General features: G+C 46.4%; 1 protein-coding gene across 1 annotated transcript in view; it reads left to right on the forward strand.

Moving 5' to 3' along the window:
• Positions 1–18,669: 18,669 nt before the first annotated feature.
• CCBE1 (collagen and calcium binding EGF domains 1) overlaps positions 18,670–21,647 on the forward strand; it is a 226,333-nt gene continuing 223,355 nt past the window's right edge. Inside the window, exons 1-2 of the mRNA XM_045790202.2 lie at positions 18,670–19,950; positions 20,349–20,429. Coding sequence (XP_045646158.2) covers positions 19,820–19,950; positions 20,349–20,429 — 212 coding nt within the window. The 5' untranslated portion in view covers positions 18,670–19,819. The remainder of the gene's footprint in view (positions 19,951–20,348; positions 20,430–21,647) is intronic.

Raw genomic sequence — 21,647 nt, forward strand, 5'->3', positions numbered from 1 at the left:
TAAATAGACATGTATTTCTTCCACCATTTTTTCTGTACATGTTATGGAAATTCTTTCTTTAGCCTGATCACAAATTTTCACATCCAATAAATTCAATTGATGGGTTGGTGGTTTTAGAAATCATTCCTGACCACCCAACATAATTCTCTGGGATTCCTTTCTCATTTTATTTAGTGACTTAGTGATGTGATCACATTTGCAATCCTCCTCTACTCTGTCTTAAAGGGACCAGTCTTTTTTTGGTATAACATTCTTAAATCTGTTGAGTTTCCAGTGATAAATCAATGAATCTTTTTCTTCCTACTCCCTTAGTGGTCTAAACTGGATCTCTTGATAAGTCTCAAATGAGAATGGAAAGATGCATTCTACTGTGTTTGGGCATGTTTTGCTACTTTGGGTAAAAATCTTCTTGGACAAATTGCTTGAAGCATAAGGCAGATCTTATTATAAGAAACTCCCTGGGCACCTGGGTGGCTCAGTTGGTTAAGAGTCTGCTTCTCCCTCTCCTACTGCCCCTCCCCCTGCTCCTGCACACGCTCTCTCTCTCTCTCTCTCTTTCACTCTCAAATAAATAAAAGGTCTAAAAAGAAAGGAAGGAAGGAAGGAGCTCCCAACTCAGCCCAGTTGCTTTGTTGTGTGGACTATCACATGGACAAACGAACTATTAGATAACTCAAAGAATGTTTTAGCTCGAAGGGATCACGGCCCCTATTTAGTTCAACCTTCTCATTTTGCAGACAAGGAAACTGAGATTCAGAGCTCTATGAAGAAGCCCAGGGTCAAATGGCATGGAGGGTTCGAAGATCTGCTACCAGAGTGCGTAGTTTGAAGGTGTAGTTCAAACTCATCTGAGCTCCCCCCCAGAAAGGATATAATCATGAATACGAGCTCAGTTTTGATGTTATTTTAACCACATGGCCCACAGTCAGGTTTAGCACTTAACTGGCGCTTGCCCACATTCCTGCTAGGGCATATAAATTGTCAGGAAATTAAATTTTGCTTCATCCTTTGCCTGATAGAAATGGAATCTTTGAGTAAGGTGGTATTTGAAGTTCCTCATTTATAGTTAGAATTTCGCCATTCCCTGTTTATTTTTATGAGGTGTTAAGCTGGTCATGATTCTGTACCCTGAAAACAATACCCAGAGTATTGCTTGTCCCCTCAAGCTGCCCGTTAGTGTGTGCAATGGGGAAGTTCTAGCCTGACTGCAGAGTAGGTGCAGATAGGTTCAAAACAATCTACCTGTCAGGCCATTAACACATTCTCGGGCTCTCCCATTCCAGTAACAATATATTTATGATGACCGTAAGAATCAGAAGTTCTAGAGCTTTCTTTTTTTTTGTCTGAATTATTATAAACCCAGACTTTAAAAAGTGGCCAGTGATATTTATCATTGTGAATTTGACTTAACCAAACCGAATCTCAATTTACCCTTCTGGGACGTTTAGAGATGTTTTTGACTGTCACGACTGGGGATCGCAGTGTGTGCTACTGTCATTTAGCAGGTAGAGATCAGGGATGCTGCTTATAATGCATAGAACAGTTCCCCACAACAAAGAATTATCTGTCTCAAAATGCCAATAGTGCCAAGGGTGGAAAAACTTGCTCTAAAAAAGAGGGATGATTCCAGTCCGCACACCAAATATTAGTGCACTATGGTTAATATTCTTAGAATTCTTCGAGTAAGCTGCTAAATGAACATTGAGAATTATAACTCAAAATACCATTCATCAATGGGAACCAGAATATGACAGAGTGAAAAATGTATATTTCATGGGTTTAACTGAAAGCTAGAAAAGACAACTAAATATGAACACAGTGTATGTCATACGTTCAATAATTTTGTCATAGACACACATTGGAAACTCACAAATCCACAAAAACCCATTTCATCAAGATGTGGGGCCATTTATATTTTTAAGCTATAGCGTAAGGACCTTTTATCATATTGGGTTGACATACTTTGTCACTCCCCATACTGGGCCATTATTCATCCAAGTCAATATCGTATCTTCATCAGTGAGATTTTGTCAGTCTTTGCTGTATAACAAACCATCCCAAGACTCAATAGCCTTCATCAAGAGACATTTACTTTTGTGCACTCGGGTCCATAGGTTGATTGAAGGGCTGGCTGATCTAGGTTGGGCTCAGCTGGGTAATTTTGGCTTGCTGGGCTTAGCCCTTCATTGTGGGTTGGGCTTGAATTTGCTCCATGTGTGTTCTTTTACCCAGGCTAACGGAGCAGTAACAGCTCTTGGGAGGGTCCTCTCATGGTGATGGCAGATGTGTCAATTAGGAAGCAGAAATGTGATGTATCTTAAGACTTGGGCTCAAAACTGGTACACTGTCACACTCTATTGGCCAAAGCAAATCACAAGACCTAGCCTGGCATCAGTGGGGTAGAGGAATGTTCTCTGTCACTAGCGGCAGGAACTGCAAAGTCACATGATGAGTACAGGAATAGGAGAAGAGTTGAGAAGCCTTACACAATCTGCAACATGCATATGGTAGTTGCTCATGACATCACCTCAAAAGTTTCATGGGTCATTTTATTTTTTTTAAAGATTTATTATTTTTGTAAAGATTTTATTTATTTGACAGCAAGAGAGAGAGAGAGCATAGGCAAGGGGAGCTGCAGAGGGAGAGGACTCAGCAGGGGACCCAACACGGGACTTGATCCCAGGACCCTGGGACCATGACCTGGACCAAAGGCAGATGCTTAACGGACTGAGCCACCCAGGTGCACCTTCATGGGTCATTTTAAAGCAGCTTTAACATCTTCCAGACACCCATGTGACTAGATCATCCATAAACAATTTTTTTAAATGATTTTTTATTATGTTAGTCACCATACAGTACATCCCCGGCATAAACAATTTTTTTTAAGTTTAATTTTCTTTCATTGTGAAATAAATAAAAAACTTATTTTGGAATTAAAAAAATCATTGACAATATTATAATCCAAAGAAAATGACTATTAATGTTTTGGAATAATTACTTTTAACATTAAATTGTTTTGGGATTAGAGAAGTAATTTCTGCTCATGTTAAGAATTTGGAGGACAGTAAGAAGTATAAAAATTGAAATCCCACTACACAACAGTTGTCTCCATTAACATTTTTCTGTGCACAGATTTTGTTTTGCTTAATTGGTATTGAACTATATATGAATTTCTCATCCTAATTTTTCTCACCAAAATATATATTAAGCTTTGGTAGCAGTCAAATATGCCTGCAGGTAGATATCCTCTACTCAATCACTTCCTTAAACTATCATTATTTTCATCTGTCAATGCTCTTAAGTAATGTTTTCTACACAGTATATTTTTATTTTTTTAAGATTTTACTTTCTAAGTAATCTCTACGCTTGGGGCTTGAACTCACAACCCCAAGATCAAGAGTTGCAGGCTCTGCTGACTGAGTCAGCCAGGTTCCCCTCCACACAATTTATAAAGCACAGCTTTGAAAAACAACTAAAAACAAAAGGAGTATATCCCAGAGATTGATCAAATTCTGTTTCATACAACTTTACAACTTTTCTTCATAGACCTTGTGATTAAAACAATTCAGCTATTTCTAGTGAGGCTAACCAGGACGGGAGCCAAAATTCACCAGTGCCAACAAAAGTAACAAAAATTCTTTAAAAGTTCATATCGGGCTTATTTATTATCTTGGAACTAAGAGTAACATATGCTTTCCTGGTGACACTTTCTAGTGATTTTCTTCTAGACATATTAAGGCTTTAAATCACAGAATTTTGACAGTTTTCACAGTGTCAATGGCTTTTCATCGTAAGGACTTTTGGGGCTGTGTGTAGCATTCTAAGGAGCCATGGATAGCCCTCTGGTTGACCACCGAGCGTGTGGCAATACTGACATATCGATGCGGCTTGAAGTGTTAGCAGATCCGAATGGTTGAAGGATTAAGTTCAGAATGTTTAACTCAGCTCTCCCTTTCTGTTCTACAAATTGACATCCAACAGAGTTTAAAGAAATGTACAAACCAGGTGTGTTAGATTTCTAGCACTTCTGTAACAAAGTACCACGAACTGCATGGCTTAAAATGACAGAAATTTATCGTCTCAGAGTTTGAGGGGGCCGGAAGTGCAAAATCAAGGTGTTGGCAGGGCCGTATTCCCTCGGAAGCCTGTAGGGGAGAATTCTACTTAGCTCCTCTAGCTTCTGGTGTTTTCCAACAAACCTTGGTTTCTTTGGCTTATAGATGCACCGTCACAGCTTCTGCCTGTTACGTGTCATACAGCCATCCTTGCTTGTATGCCTTTTCTCCACTTTATAAGGACATCAGTCGTATCGATTAAGGACATTCCTGCTCCAGTATGACTTCACCTTAACTAATTACATCCGCAATGATCCTATTTCCGAATAGGGTCATATACTGAGGTACTGGGGTTAAGACTTCAACGTATCTTTTTGAAGGACACAATCAAATCCATAACACCAGGAAATGGAAAGTTAAAGCCCTGAGTAATGAAATACCACATATGAGTATTTGTTCCTATTGCTTAGCTGGAAACAGTGAATAAATAATAAAAACATGTTTCTGCAATCATGGAATGGCTTTAATTAATAGAATAATGAAAAGTTCCCTTTTGGTCACTTACCAACACATATTCTGCTTAAATCCCAAACTTCCAGAGTAACATGTGAGCATTGAGTGCATAACATCTCCATGTGTAATAATACAACGTTAGTAAGGGAACCTCCTGAGTTAACTAGGGTTTTCTGGGAATTTCCCAGATTTCCCTGAATTTTGACATGAGAGACGTGACCCAGTATAACAGTCTTGTGTGATATAGGACAATATGGCAAGAAAGGACAAATTTTCCTAACTCCTCATATAATCTGTGATTTGGCTAATTGAGTCCATCTCAGTTGCAGATGAGCCAAAGGAGAAAAAGATATTTCTCAGAATGATGCTTAATTAGAAAAACCTGCCCCAGTATATTCCAACGGCCAGCCAACTGGCAATATCTTGAATCAGCAAAGAGAGCATTGCAATGTGGGTTTCCTCATATTTTCTTTCCTTATCAATCTTGGTAAGTAATTATTAGCCACTAGGATCTTTCAGAAAGTACTTTTTCAAACCCCAAGTTTCATTGGTTAGTTGATTGCAAAGTAATACATTAATTACACAGAGACATTGTCTGTAGCCAAATCGCACGTGCTTTATTTAACCAGCTGTGCTTACGGAATACCTGTGGTGGTATGAAGCAGTCATAGGATATAAAATAAACTCAGCGGGGGAATGATTTATAAAATACTCCTAGAGCACGTTCGACAAAGATCCTTATAAAGGGTAAGATGATTTTTCTTTCCATTGGAACCAATGAAAGATAACAGAATGACATTTTGTGTTGATAATGGGCCTCAATACAATCTGAAGCACTGTGTAAATGGTGTTTAAGTACCACTGTTCTTGAGGTTGTGCCGGAGAAAGATTTGAGACACAGCGATGACTAAATGACTTTGTTATGATCCTAAGTGTAGGATGGAATTAGGATGCTTGTTTATAATTTCTTCAGTCACCAGGACGCACTCACAGAAACACATATATGGTATGTTCACCAAGCACATTTTATGTGCCCAGGACTCCTCCGTCCTGTGCCTCCTTCCATGTGTTATCTAACCTCACAGCGACCTTATGTAGTGAGGATTGTCATCACCCCCATTTTAAAGAGGAGGGAACTGAGGACTAGAAGGGTCAAGGAACTTGGGCATGGCCCCTGGCTACTAAGGCGTGGCGTGGACGTGAACCCATGGGGTAATGCCAACTCCGGGCTGTGCCCTAAGGCCGGTTTATTCCCATTCCTCTGAGTAGTATCTCTAAGCTGTCACTTTTTTAAAAAGATTTTATTTATTTTAGAGAGAAAGAGCGTGCGAGCAGGGGGAGGAGCAGAGGGGCAGGAGAGAGAGATAGTTTCCAGCAGATTCTCCACTGAGTGCGGAGCCCACGCGGACTCCATCCCACAACCCATGAAATCAATGAGCTGAGCTGAAACCAAGAGTTAGATGCTCAACCACCTGAGCCACCCAGGCGCCCCCTTGAGCTCTCTCTTTTAGAGACATTGTGTAGCTCTTTCCAGCCAGTGTTCATTCCAGAATCCGTCACTGATTCAAGGTGAGCCTAGTGGTGTGAGCAGGCAAGTCAAGAACAAGGATGTAACATGAGCATCTGATCAGAACCGCCATCCTTGGCGTTGCCCCGCTGCAGCTCGCCTGGGATCCTCCTGCAGAAGGTCCAGCGTGCGCTCGAAGTGGAGGCCCAGACAAGTGGGTGTGTGAGTGGCCGTCACTCTCAGCCTTCTTTCCGCAGGAGGCTGAGACTCTCCCCAAGTAGATGCAGGTCGGAGGCGTCAGGAGTACCAAGGAGTACCTTCCTTCGCATTCCTCCCAAGTCACGTGAGCTTTCTCTTCGTGTGAAAAGAAACCACTGGATGTGTTCAGGATGAGACTGAGGATTATGTGAGATTATAAATAACACCCCCCATGAGCATATTCCAGGAAAACGTTTGGGAAGCCTAGAGGAAGATGAGTAAGTAGGAGCAGCCTTGGCCAGCTGCGATCGTGTGCCAAAGCATGCGCTTTGAGGTCGGAGTGCTGCGATTCAGCTCTGCAACCGCGAGCTGCCGTGAGGACCACCGCTTCTCTGATTTGTTTCTAAAATACGCCGTTTCTATATAGAAACACTTGCCTCCAAAGTGAAATAAACCCAAACAAAAACCCCAAACAGCTGGCTCTCGTGACTGAATTATATGAGGTGCTAGAAACTGTTTGGAGAGCATTCCTTGATGGGGAATGCAAGAGATGAGGAAGGATAGCTTACTCACTCCATCACCGCTAAATTGTTTTACAAGGCTTTTCCCTAACATTCCACGGGGGGAATGACAAAGCTGTTTCCATTCAGGCTCCGTGGTTTGCTGGCCATGGAGAATGCAGGAAGGTGCTGCTCCTTTCTGATCGTCATAAAACATTTACATTACTTTGGGCCCTAAAAGTGAGACCACAGTCTCCCAAGGAAGTGGTATTGTCTGCGGGGGTTGCACATTCAGGGCACAGTGCACAGAGGTCTCCTTCCTCCGGCTGTCTGCTCACCATCGCCTCTGGCAGACCTCACCGTGATTACAGTAACCTCCCAGCGGGGACCAGGCCACCTCCAACAATCACAACACCTCATTAAACCGCAACTTCCAACCTCTCCTACTCTGCCTCCTAGCAGAACTGTGCCAGTAGGGAAAGCTTCGGATGGAATTTTAATTCTGTTTCCTCTCCCTCCCCCAGACGGTGCAGGTCTGGCGGGGTGGCTAAGCAGTGAAGAACTTCAGAAAGAACTGGAATCTGGAGGGTCTCGAAACCCACAACTATCTGGTAATTACATGAGTAATAATAACTGGCGAGCCGGAAGCGTTGACCCAGATTCCGGAAGAGGGGAATGGCATTCCAATCCTGGATCTCATCCTGATGTGGCTGCAGACAGAGCCTCACTGTCCAGATGTCTGCTTCGGCCCTCTGTCCACCCAGGGAGCCAGTTCGGCCCCTGCTGGGGTGGGCGTCTGTTTTCCGTCCAGCTTACCACCTATTCTGTCTCTGGGGTTCTGTTAAGTCCTTTGTCATAGGGCCCCTACACACCCAGTCATTCCTCTGCGGCTTGTGTTTTTTTCTCAGGAAAGTCAGCTATTGCTGGAAACCCTCAGAAACTAGGATGATAGAAAAGAACCAGAAAAATCAAATAACAGAGGGCCAAGCAAGGCAGCCAACCTATCCTCTAGCCTCCAGCCCAGCTGAGGGCTAAATGCATGTGGTCCCAGTGAGACAGGCCAGTCTGGACACTGGATACCAGCTCTCAGGGTTCATACCCAGAGCAGCTGATCTTCACTACTAGTACAATGACGATGATGATGGTGATGATGATAAAACCTTGCAAATGGTGCATAACTGACATATGAAATGAACATAATTGGATCCCTTCTTCAACCATAGTGGAATCATTTAACAGATAGGAGATGTGTATGCTACAGAGGAAGAATGCAGCGATGTGCTAAATAAACCCTTTTTCTTAAATATTTTATTTATTTGAGAGAGAGAGTGAGCGAGCACAAAAAGAGGGAGCAGCAAGTTCCCCACTGAGCAAGGAGCCCGATGTGGGGCTCCATCCAGGACCCTCGGATCATGACTTGAGCCGAAGGCAGACACTTAACCGACTGAGCCACCCCGGTGTCCCAAACTTTTTCTTCTGACTCAGCAGGCATTTATTAGGAGTATATTAGGCACAAGGCCTAAATGAAATATTGAAAAATATGTAAGTTTCCGTGTCTTAAATCTTAAACTTGGGTTCCAGGCTCTAGACAAATCTGAGTGGCTCTGAATGTATTCTTGTGAATTACGGAGCAGCACGTCTTCCTTTTTGCCTGCGTGTACACACTTCACCCCCACACATGCCTGAAGTTTTTCTAATTGTGATAATATGTGCAATCATCCTTTGCCATCTGCTCACCAACGTCCCTCTTTATGACTTTGCAGGGTGGCTGCCTGGAATTATGCACACGGCCTGTGGCCATGGAGCTCAGCAGAGCTATGTAGCTCACACAGGGACTGCTCTGAGAACCTCGATACCATAAAGCACCCAATTTGGCCAACTAATTGCGGATGATGAGAACTCGCTGCAGGACACTATGTGGGATGAACTTTGGATTCACTTCCTCTGTCCTTAAGGAAACGCCAGACCTTGTCTGCAGGCAAAGCCCAAGCTGTCTGGCCTGGTGACTCAGGCCACTAGGGGTCTCTGAGGGCTCTATGAAACAATGGTGACACACCCAAATGATGTTTCTGTAGGGAGGGTGGCCTGGACAGTGACTTCTTATGCAAAATTGTCTTTTTTGTCTAGAGCCAGAGCCAGCGAGGATAGTGGCTAAGCATGTGCATTCCCAGACCAGACAGCCTGTGTCTGATTTCAGGCCCCGCTGCTTAGTAGCCAGGTGATTCTGGATGAGTGATTGACCTTTCCAGGCCTCGGTTTTTCCCATCTATAAAATGGGAATCAGGTTTACTGGCAGGCTTGCTGTAAGGACTGGATGACATCACATCAGTAATCACTCAGAAGAGTGCCTGGGATGTAGTGAACAGTTGAGAAAGGATGGGCAGAAGTGTTGAGACACAATAGGACACAAGGTCAACCTTGATAGGGATGCCCGGAGGGCCGTGTTCTCAGTGAGACCACATTAATTTCACAGAGCACTGAAGAATGTGCATGTAATCCCTAGTCTGGCACCAGCACCCGAGCCCGTGATATGACAAACAGGATACGGCCCTTTCAGGGACACCCATACACCCACAGGGAAAAGGCCCTTCTCGTGGGAAAATATAAAGTGATAATGCTTAGGGAAAAGGGCTTCGAATGTACTGTGATCCGTTTGATCTCAGGGAAAAAAAAAAATCTCTTCCTTAACACCAAGTTTTCTGTACCAAAGTACCCCTCACAGGAATGACAGCATTTTGAAGGCATATGCCAAATCTTCTTGTTTTCCTTCAATCCCTTAAACTACTGCTCTAAGTTTTCTTAACCTTGACCTTATATTTCAGGGAATTCAGGCCAGAAGAAAAATAAAACCAGCCTCAAAATAGTTACTGTTTCCTACAAGTTTCATAGTGTTGTGAAAGCACCCTATCAATGAACTAGAGTAACTTTCACACTTTTCAAAAATGTCTTGATTTTCAGAGATGAGGCTTAATGCCTCCCAAAGGGTAGAGTTTCCCATAGCAACCACACAACTCAACCTGCTTTGATTTATTAATTGCTCACAGTGTGAAGAACGAGTTTGGCCTTAAGAGAAAGAAGATACTTTTTGTAAGAAGGGGCTGTTAAGTGTAGGTAGTTTAAACCACTTGCCTTCTGACCCCTTTCTCTGAGACCTGATTAAATGTTGATAGTGTTTTTGCAAGGAGCAAGAAATAAAGAAATACAGTCCACGGAGCTGTCACACGTGGCATAGGGGCTCCTTATACAGTCCTGGGTGTTTTGTGCCTTGGGGTCCAACACAAGAATCTCCAGTTACAATGGTCTTTTTCCGAATGCTGGGCTTTAGTGCTAGTACTGGAGGAGAGAAAGCAATGTAGCATGCCAGGATTTTTTTTTTTTTTTGTCAGATCGTGCGCACAAGCAGGGGAAGCAGCAGGCAGAGGGAGAAGCAGGCTCCCTGCCGAGCAAGCAGCCGGATGCAGGACTTGATCCCGGGACCCTGGGATCCTGACCTGAGCCAAAGGCAGACGCTTAACCAACGGAGCCAGCCAGGTGTCCCTTTGCGGGCAAACATTTGATCAGCAAGCTCTACCCCAGTCTTCAAAGAAAATGAACAAGCTCTCTGGTTCTTTCCTTCCCTCACCCTACCAAAACCTGCTCCCAAATCCTGCAGAAGGAACGAAGCCCGGCTGGCTCATTGATGTTAGCACAGCGAGACTGATTTTTGGACTCTTGGCTTGTAGAACTACAAGATAATAAATGTGTATTGTTTCAAGCCACTAAATTGCGGTAACTTCTTATAAGAGCCCTAGGAAACCAATGTAGGTGTTTTCTCCTCTCTGCTCGGATAGCCCGTTGCTGGTTGCCTGCGGACTCTAGGACAGCCTGCCGCACCTCGTTTGGGTGTGGTTAGTTGTCTTGCTGATCTCCCCGGTAGGGCTGGAGCTCCCTGGGGACAGCTGTTCTCTTACTTACCTTAGTCACTAACATACCCGGCATTGCCTACCACACAGCAAACACTCATTTGATTTTTTTTTTTTTTAATGAATGAAGACAGGGGAAGGTATTTCTCCCCCTCACAGTGGGAGAAGAACTGGCAATTATGCCGAACCAGTGCAAGCGGCACATAAGCCTCAGTGTACTGGAGAAAGGACAGGACAGCCTCCACGGCTAGCAGCAGGTGAGCGGAAGGACGTGGGCTGCACCTGCAGGCACATGTGATATGCTCGAGAGACTTTGAAACCAGAAGATTAAGGGCTGTATTAGATTTGTGAAAACTTGGAGAATAAACAGAATTCCAAGAAAAATATTTTCCCAGATCCTCTAGTCACTGCGGGACAGCTGAGAGATAAGGTAACTGCTGAACTAAGATGGGAACGCAAAAGCAAGAGAAGCGAGAGAGAGAGAGAGTCTAGGAGATGAGATCTGACCGAGTTTAAAGGTGTAAAGGAGATCCAGCCAAGGAGAAGAATGCCAGGGCACAGAAGAAACGCTAGCAAGAAGATGGGAAACAGGCTTGGAGATGGGAAGGATTAAGCAACTGGGATTTGGAAACAGGAGATAAGAGAATTAGAGACAGGGATAAATGTCCGGAGGGCAGGATTTCTCAACCTTGACTCTACTGACGTCTTGAGCCAGACAATTTTTTGTTGTGTACGGTGGGGAGGGGTCTGACCTGTGCACTGCAGGAGGGTAAGGAACATCCTGGTCTCGAGCCACGAGATGCCAGCAGCACCCTCCCCAGTGTGACAACTAAATATCTCTCCAGATATAACTGAATTTCTGCTGGGTGACAAAAATGCCTCCTGGTTGAGAACCAACGATTGCAAGGAAGAAATAGGATTGAGTAAGGAATACACTTTGTACCGGTGCACTGGGGGAAGGACGTACTTAAGATCAGCAGTAGAAGGAAGATAACGGAGAAGAGACAATCAAGTCAGAGGCTGGAAAGTGAAAGTTGGTGGGTAAAAGGGCAGAATCTGAGCCAAGGAGGAGTTACGGCAAAATGATGGATGGAAGACAATGGACAAGCAAGCAAGCAAGCAAAAAGCAGAAACGAGAGAAAGACCCAGAAGGAAAGCAGGGATGACTGGCCAAGAAGGAAGGACGCAGCCTGAGAGGGGATCAGCTTCAAAGTGGGTCACTTGGGGGGTTTAATGGCGGGTTACCGACATGAGGGGTCACGGCCCATTAGTCTTCATCAGGACGAGAAGACGCAAGAGCCAAAGACACGTCAAATTGCATACACGTAGCTTTCCGGCTCATTATAATTACACTGCAGATAAATGCTGGAACTGCAAGAAGATTCGCAAGGTCCCAACTTCTATTCTGATGAATTATCAGAACACTTATCAGTGATCAAGCCGAACAAACCATACTAAAAGATACACTCAGGTCTAAACATCACTGATCAAGCAGAAAGAAGGCAAACAATTGCCCTGAAATGTCCCAAACAAAAAGTGACGCACGTCAATTAAGTGAACCTAAAGCAAGGCCGCTTATTTTATCTGGCATTCCTTTGGGATTCTGCATTGTTGGTAAAGATTAGGGCTGAAGAATGCAAACCCATGCTGCTCTTAAACATCCAGACCAGCCAGCAGCCGCTGAGTGCTGGGTGTGGGGACAGAATGGCAGGGGGGCGGGGCGGGGGGGGGGGGGTGAGGAGTGGGAAGGGGAGGAGAAGGAGGGGAAGGACAGGAGAGGTCCCAAACTCCACCACGTTTCCTGAGCAAACCTTGGTTGCAACTGCTTATCCACCTCTTATTCTTTCTGGGTCTCAAAGAATCAGTTTCGGGTTGAAAGGAGATGCCACGAGATTATGCTGGATTCTGAAATTTTAAAAATATTTTACCTAGGTATTTCTTTGTGGTGACTGCAAGAATGCTCCCCCCACCCCCCCACCCCCCGCCCGAGTCCTTTCATAATCTCGGAGTTCTGTAAGAGTTCTAGGTCTGATAAAGAGCTGTCTCGGGGCCAAGGACAGAATTGGAAGGATGGTTTGCAGAAGTGCCAGAGTGCCAAGAATTTGGAAACCTGAGCTCATTCTTCTCATGCCAGCATTCCACATAAATTAGCCGACTGTGTGGCCCCACGAGGACAGGTCCAGTGGCTATAGCTCAGCTTTGCTGTGGAGCTAGGTCAGCTCATACACAGAGGTGAGAACTTCTAGGACCGGCTGATTGGTGTAGAGCTGCAGAGGAAAGATGATGCCTGAGCATGAACCATGATAGATTCTCAGAGTTACTGGTTAAGGTGGTAGACCTTGGGCTTTCTCCCTGGTTCTCATATCCCCAGGGCAAACATCCTGGTTGTAGTCTGTCTCTTAGGAGTAAACTGCCCAGATGCTTACCTCCCCAAAGGGCAATTTAATGTAAGTGTTGAGAGCGTGGGCCTGGGGTCCCAGTTCAAATCCAGCTCATTACTCATAACTGTGTACCTTAGGCAGTTAATGCAAATCTCTACTTCAGTGTCCTTGTCTGTGAAATGCAGATAATAGAATCAGTGGCAGAGGATTATAATAAGGATTAAATGAGATAATACTTGTAAAGTACTTTAAAAATGTCTACACACACCTGGTGTTATTCTTTGTGCCAAATTCTTGGAACATCATCATCCAGTAAAAGCTTGAAGTAATGTGGCCTTTCTTAGTATTATAGCAAGAACAGGTCTCCCTTGTGGTTAAGAAACGTATCACACCTTCTACAAGCATCTAACCATCTTTAAACTGCACTTCGAGATTTCTCTACATAATATGGACTGCCACATTTGGTTTTAACATAACTGCCCTACTGAAAGACTGTGGCCTCCTTAGGCAGGGGCCCTTCACACTGTTGTGAATTTTCTAGGCCTAACCCAATGAGAAAAAGCTCACAAGAAATTAGCGCATTCTCACCAATAGATTCATAGAGAACATTCGTGCCACTTTAGAATTGACCACAGCTGGGCCTTAACTAGCCAACTCCTTGAACACTTTTAAACCATGATTTGATTTGGGGCGCCTGGGTGGCTCCGTTGGTTAGGCTCAGGTCATGATCTCAGGGTCCTGACAATGAGCCCCACCTCCGGCTCTTGCTCAGGGCAGAGTCTGCTCTCCCTTCCCCCTGCCCCACCTCCACGCACTCTCGTTCAAATAAATAAATAAAATCTTAAAAAAAAAAAACCCAACCCATGATTTGCTTTGAAATATATAAAAGTCAGACGGGCACAGTACTCAGAAGCACAGAGATTCTCCAAGTATATACGTTCTCATTTCTAGCAACCGTTAATGGATTTGATTTACCCAGAGCTTTAGTCACTCCCTAACATCTAATTCAAGGGCAATGGTCATTACCATTAGCAAGCACGGTGTCAATTCTGCCACTTAGTCTTCTATGATAGAATGTCTCTAGCCTTGGCCATCCATTTCACAAACTCTTTTTTTTCTTAAGATTCTATTTATTTATTTGACAGAGAGACAGCCAGCGAGAGAGGGAACACAAGCAGGGGGAGTGGGAGAGGAAGAAGCAGGCTCCCAGCGGAGGAGCCTGATGTGGGGCTCGATCCCAGAATGCCAGGATCACACCCTGAACCAAAGGCAGATGCTTAATGACTGAGCCACCCAGGCGCCCCACACAAACTCCCTCTTACGGAAGCAAATTACAGCTGACAGGTGGATGGCCCACCACAATTGCATCCGAATTTTTGAAGAAAAACAGTGAAAGTGATGTTGGCTGTCGTTTACAGTCTCCGATGCCACATCACGTTATTGATGTCATTGGCTCTTTTCAACAATCCTACAAGTTGGACACTGTGGTTTCTATATTATTTATGGATAAACTGGGTCCCGAGAAGATTTCACAGTTTGATCAGGGTCACAGAGGTTTTAGGTTGTAAGCTGGATTTCAAACCCAGGTAAATCTGATTTTTAAGTCCAATTTCTTCCCATTTCCTAATGCTATTTCTATCCATTTTTTTAAAAGAGGGAGGTAAATATATTTTCCCTCTCATATCCAGAAGGAAAACATATTTTAATTATAGATCATAGTACTGGGGCTCTGGTAGCACTTTATTTCACCAAGATATCCCAAAGGACATCTTGGCTCAGATTAGAAAACTTTCCTGGTCAACATTCTTATTACCTGTCGAATTGGCTTGATACCATATTACTGAGCTCAGTGTCTCCTCGTTCTGAATAAAGGTTAAATAAGAACTCTTACCTGCATGGAGGTAAGGGATATAAACAGCTCTACAAAAATGAAGCACAGAAGTCTGTGTATTGGCATGGTTGACACTCAAAGGAGCCGGCTCATAAATCCTGCGATAATTCTAATGATGCCATTTTCTCGACCAGAGATCACATAGTGAGGGCCGGTGGTCCTACCTCTAGTGTTGGCCCCTTATCCTTCCTTGCTCATGCTTGTGGGGACCCAAGAAATGGGGCCATCCCAGCTGCATGTCCATTTGTCCCAGAAGGAGCTGCGAAGTTGAGTGGTGTTGGAACACACTTTTCCTAGAGACCTGGGGTTGGATCCTGCAGTTCTGCCAGGTCAAGGAGACTGCCACTCCCATTGTTTCAACAGGCTCCTCCTTTGGGAGAAACGCCAGGCAGGGATTCAGTGTGTGTGTGTGTGTGTGTGTGTGTGTGTGTGTGTGAACTTTCAAGAATACAACATCCAAATCACATGAACAATTTGTCTTGATTTTTTTGAGACATTCAACCAAGTAACAAGTTTCTCTCTCTCTCTTATCGTTTGTACATTTTTCTTTTAGCAGCCTATATACACATAGGCTAACTAATCTTTTAAAATTGGTTTTATTTCAAAGTTAGGCAAAAATTGGGATTCTGTCGTGCACATAGATGTTTCTTCTTGTCCTGGGCAAAAATTCCAGAGACCCAAAGCTCCAATGTATGTTCAGAATTTGTGCAAGTTAAAACAAAGGCAGACGAAGGGCAAAGACAGCGTACACACCCCAAAACTAGGACTTTAAAATCCTTTTACTGGGTTAACAAGTTTGAGTCTTCTTGCCTGGAGCATTTCCTCACAATGGCTTGGAGACGGGCACACGGGAACACTTTTCAAGGTGTAACCCTGTTTCTCTAAGCCAGCCTGGCCGTATGGCAATGAAAACTGAAACTGAAGGAAAGGTATCAAGGCAACCTGTTTATTTTAGGGATATTATATCGTATGGCTATCACTCAAATTCCGTAGGAACTCTACCCACACTTGTTGAGTCTTGTTTCTATGAAAAGACCTTTACCTGACAGACGACTGCGGCTGTATTTCAGGGAGACCAACAGGAAAAATCTGTGGATTTTTTTAGCAATTTACAGGCTTTTCCTTTACAGTTACCTGATTTTGTAGCTGATCATAGACGTACCTTGAACGGATGTCTGAGAATCTGTGAACGGGTCTGTGATGCGCTTTCAGCTCAGCATCGGACTTTCCGTGTAATGATCCTGCCGGCTAACTTCACTTCAGCTTTTTTATTATTCATCCTGACTTTCCTTTGCCTGAATTGCTTTATCTGACCTTGCTCTATTCTATATAGAATATATACTATACATAATGTATATAATATAGAGAAATAGACACACTGTAAAATAGTATGTTTTTGCCGCCACAAATCCTTTTTTCATGAAAAGGATGTGAACGAACGAATGAAATGAATTGTGCCCTCAGCCCGTGATGTTCTGTTTCTTATAGTAATTTATCTTTTTTATGGGTCTCTTTTTTCTAGTACTAAGTTGATTTTGTACAAATAAGTTATTGTCCCTTAAAAATGAGTGGAAGGGGCCTTTGGTCTCATTAGAAGGGCATGCTCTGTCTGCCCTATGGCCTAGTCTCACTTTTCTTTCTTCCTTTTGCTTTGCTTTTGTATGCTGGCCTCTGGATTCTCAGGTCAGCCAATCTCACTCGGCGCTGCCCCCTACACTCAATATCCGGTCCACCAGGGAGTCTAACCTAGAGCTGAGAGTGCGCATTCATGCCCTAGGCACAGCCCCGTGTCCTGAGGACATGGTAATTCTGTTACAGTCCACTCTGGTTTGTTTCAGGGAAGCTGACAGGTCTATATGGAAAACATCACAGAGAGTGGTATGCTGAAAAGAAATAATCCTACAGAGCCTCCCCCGAGGAGCATTTAGGGCCATATCATTAATCTTTGCCGCACTCCTATGAAAGAGGCAGTAGGTGAGGCCTCTCATCCGCTGTTTTATAAACGAGGGAATGGGGTAGATCGAGGGAATGGGGTAGATCGGTGGGGGCAAGCCGGGGACTGGGGAGCTCGTGCCCGGTGGGGGAGAGAGTGAGGGTGCCAGGAAAGAAAACCTATGACCCTAGAGGTCCCTACCACACTCAGCCCCCTTGCGACGTCTCCCATACAGGCTGCAGCCTGAGCAAATGCAGGTTTCGTCTTTTGCAGAGTGTTTAACTGTTCGGGGGACTGGTATCCATACAAGGCCTTCACATCTTCTGCTCGGTTGCGTTCTCCAGCCCAGCCCCCACCCCAAGCCTGACACTTAAATGTCCTGCTGTCAGTAGCTGCCAAGGAGTTTAAATTCCAGGCCTCAGGGCAAAGGTTTTCTCCAGGTCTCTGCTCCAGCTCACCTCTTCCAGAAATGCTCTGACCACCCACTCCTGGGATTTCCTCCCCAGGCAAACCTGGGCTGATTGTGTGGCCCCAGCACCTTCTCTGATGCCTCTTTGTCGTGCACGCTCAGGGTATGGGGGGCTGAAAATAAGGTGGCGGCAACGTTGGCTTTGTCCCCAGTCTTCTGCTACACAGCTGTGCCTAATGGGCATGGTATTGCTTTTACCATTTTGCAGCCTGAATTACTTTCTCTGCCAAGCAGCGTGCCTCCATATGTGGCTTATTAACTAATTAACGAAAGTGATAACTAATCTCCACCATTCTATTACTTGTAGAACTAACATCCACAGTGCAAGAGTAGAAAAGCAAAACATAGTAAAAATGAGAAAAAAAGATAGCAAGATATCAAAATAGAGTAATTGGTAGTAAAATAAAAACAGAACTTCTACAGGATAGCGTCTTCCCTGCAGGATGGAGACTAAACAGGTTTGTGGTACAATCTAAAGTGATAGAATTTTTACAAGTTCCAGGATGCCTTTCTTTTTCAATGTGCTTAGAGAGGTATCTCTTTAGAGGCCCAAACAACTATTGTGAAATAAACCTGTATTTATCTAGAAAGCCCAAAGCTAGAAAGTTACAACTGAAAATTCTGTGCAATAATTACATTAAAAATAATAGTAAGTCTATTGAGCACTCAACACATGGAGGGCCCTGTGAAAAATACTTTATATGCACTGCCTCATTTAATACTCATAAACATTTATGAGGGAGGTTTCCCCATTTTGCAGATGAGAAAAATACGTTTCAGAAAGGTTAAGTAATTTGCCCAAAGTCACATAGCTAGTAAGCCACACAGCCTGGATTCGAATCTGAGTTTGTTTTTTTTCCTGACCCTGTGATCCTCATTCTCAGGTGTTGCAAGCTTCTGAAGTGTCTTCTAATTACCACGTGGAAATTTCCTTCTCTGTAGCACCATACTTTAATATCAAGTCTGTTTTATGGTCTGCCAAGTCTGTGTTAGATTTGTAGGGGAAAAAACCCACCTTACTGAACTAAGAAATCGGATTTCTACTTGCAAGGGGTAGCTTATCAAATAAAATCATGCATGTGGAAAACCTTTGGAAAATATAAAAGCATTCTACAGAAGGAGGAGGCTGCCACTGCTCTTAAAAATGTCAAGGTGTATGTGACGTAATTCTCTGTTGACCAGAATATTCTGAACCCAAGCACCTGCTTACACCGGTAACTTGTGAACAAGCTACCTTTCGCCCCGTCCGGCAGCTGCAGAACCACGCGTTCCTTAGACCTTAGGCATTACAACCTCCTGCTCTTCCAATTTCTTTCTGGGCCACGACCACTTGCCTGGCTCGGTGGGGCACGTCTGTGTCACAAGGTCCTCCTTACCAGGCACAGAAACTCCTGATGTGCAACAAAGCGTTAAGATGCAGAGGTATAACGAATTACAGTGGGGTCAGCACCAAACGAGCGGACTGACGGCGCCGCCCCGGGGTTTGCGGGCTCCCGGTGAACAGCCGGCTGTTAACTAGCAGCGGGCGCGGCCGGTGACTAAGGGCCCCTCGGCGTCTCACCTGGTGTTCGAGGAGTTTCCTGCGCTCACGTGTGGTGGCTCACGTGGCGTGGAAACCGCGTGAAAGCCGCCCAGGGCAAGAGCATATAAGACCCCCCCGCCCACGGTGGGGGGAGAGAAGAAAGCGCGCTCCTCACTTGTCCCCGGCTCCAGTGAGGAAGAAAATAGCGGCTTTACAAACAAAGGTAAAGGACCAAAGAACTTTCTTCTAAGGTTTTAAGAAAGCCAGACTGCTACGCCCTGTAAGCTGTGCTGACCCGGGCGTGGAAAGGCAGCTGGGGGGAAGCGCCGTGTCCTCCCGACTCCCTCCTTGCGAATCCTGCGGAGAGGAGCCCGGGGTGGCGGGAAAGCACGGCGTGGGCGCTGGAGGGCGAAAGGCGACCAGAGGCCTGCCCTGGCCTTCAGAAGTGACCTGACGCCGGGAAGGAAGCTTATTAACCCCTGGGCTCCTCCGCCCTCTCCCCGGGGTGTGAGCCGGCTCCTCCTCCTCCCGGGCGAGCTAGCCTGGGGCAAGATGCACACAGCCTCCGGCTTCGCGCGCCCTGCCCGTCCCTCCCAGCCCAGGAAGACGCGAGAGGGGAGGGCGCAGCCCAAAGCCAAGCCCGGCGAGTCCGTGGATCCCCAGTGAACATCCCGAGCGAGACCGCGGGGACCCCGCAACCGCCGCGCCGCCCTAGCACCGCAGGCGACCCGTCTCCCTGCTCCTCCGCCGCATCTGCACCGACACCCGACTCCAGGTCTGACCCCTCAGCTCCACGACACCCCCAGCCCCGGTGCATCGCGCAGGTGGCGCAGACGCCCCTGCCCTCCGGCGCCCCCTGCCGGGAAGAGGGAAGGCTGCGGCCGCGGAGAAGCCGAGCACAGGCGGGGAGAGAGCTCCAGCACCGGGAAGAAGCCGGGAGCTTCCCTGATGGTGCCGCCGCCTCCGAGTCGGGGAGCAGCGGCGAGGGGGCAGCTGGGCAGGAGCCTGGGTCCGCTGCTGCTGCTCCTGGCGCTGGGACACACGTGGAGTTACCGAGAGGAGCCCGAGGACGGCGACAGGTAAGCGCTGCTAGCCCCGGCTGCGTGCGCGCCTGGCTCGTGGGGTGGGGGCGGTACCCCGGGCCCTCCAGGCACCCGCACGCCGCCCACCCCCAAGGCCCTGGCTCCGCTGGCACGGGCTGGGTGCTCCACTACCCTGGGCGGCATTAAACTTCGCGCCCTGCCCGGGCTCCCCCGTCAGTGGGTCGGGGCTCCCTGGTACGGCCACCCCGGGGCTGCGTTCGCGCCGGCGGACCCCCGCCCGGCCCAGCCCAGCCCCCGAGTCCGCTCCGCGTCCGCGCTCGGCGACCAGAGCCTGCTCGGCGCGCCCGGACGCCGTTCCCTGCAACCCTCGCGCGCCCTGCCCTCCACTCTCCCGTGGACAGTCAGCGAAGTGGCTGCTCCAACTGTTTTCCTAGAGAGATCTGCTCGGAAAACAAGATCGCCACGACGAAATACCCGTGCCTGAAGCCTTCGGGTGAGCTCACCACGTGTTTCAGGTAAGCCTCCGGGCTCTGCCGAGTCCGCCACGGCGCCCCCGGGCTAGCTGGGCACGCGGCTCGGCGGAGGAGGGGTTTGGAGGCGCGCTTGGTGACTGGGGGCCACAGTTGCGCCGGGACGTGCTTGGTGGGGGTTTTGGGGCCAGAGCAATGACGGGCAACCAAGTGTGCACGTAGAGTTTGCACCCTGGGACCCTGAGGTGTTTGCCGCTTCCTGGAATACTTTGCGTGGTGGAGAGGAAGAGGCTGAAAGTTCCTAAGGAAAGTGGATTGGACTGTGGGTGTAAACTGTGCGCCATAGCAATGACGGAGGGCTGCGTTTGCGTTTCGTTTCAAAAACGAAGTTGACAAGTAAATACTTGGTCCTTGACTGTCTTTTGACCTTCTGCCGGGACAGAGCGTAACACTCTAACGGCCTCTGTGGGCAAAAGGATGGAGGTTTGCGGACGTGCTTGTGTTGAGCGGGGGTGGGGGGAGAGCGTCGAGCTTGTTGAGCCACAAGGAGAGTGCTTACAGTGCAGTCCACAGATCACCTGGGTGCTTGTTAAAATTATTCCTAACTAGGGCTAGAAAATCTATATAGATTGGAAAGTGTTTCCCAGGGGGCTCTCATTCTCCACAAAAAATTACTGTTCCCTGCTTGCAGCCTTTTGGAGGTGAGGGCTGATTTGTTTGCACCATGGAGTTCTTGGCTTCTGGTCCAGTGCTTTCACTGGATGGGAGGCATAAACCCATAAACACGAATTGCTTTTTAAAGGTACCGTGCAAGATACTGGGAATCACACGCTCACGCCAGACTATTTGAGAGTCCTACTCTCTGGGGTGCCAGGATAAATCCTGGGTGGTACAAGGGAACACAGCAATCCCCAGAAGTGAATTTGGAAAAAAGCTTTACTCTTCATAATGTTGTAACAGATGAATCAAACACAATGCTTTTGGAGCCGCAGAAATGTTAGTTCACATGCTCAAAAATTCAGAGAAGTGGTTCCAAGGCTGGTGAGTTTGGTAGAAAAACCAGTAATCCGTTACTTCGTGTACTGTGCTTTAAAATCTGTTGTGGGCAGTGGAATGTCCACCATCCTTTAAGTGAGGCAATACTCCCTGGGCTTGGGAAGTGTTGTGTTCTCCAGGACCTGGGTGGCCAACACAATCAAATGGGCTGGGGCGGGGTGGGGCGAGTATGTTCAGTTTGCAGGTAAAGGCTTGAAGAGGTTAACT

The sequence above is a fragment of the Ursus americanus genome, chromosome 19, assembly GCF_024610735.1.
Source record: "Ursus americanus isolate L20-20 chromosome 19, mUrsAme1.1.p, whole genome shotgun sequence".
Classification (NCBI taxonomy): domain Eukaryota; kingdom Metazoa; phylum Chordata; class Mammalia; order Carnivora; family Ursidae; genus Ursus; species Ursus americanus.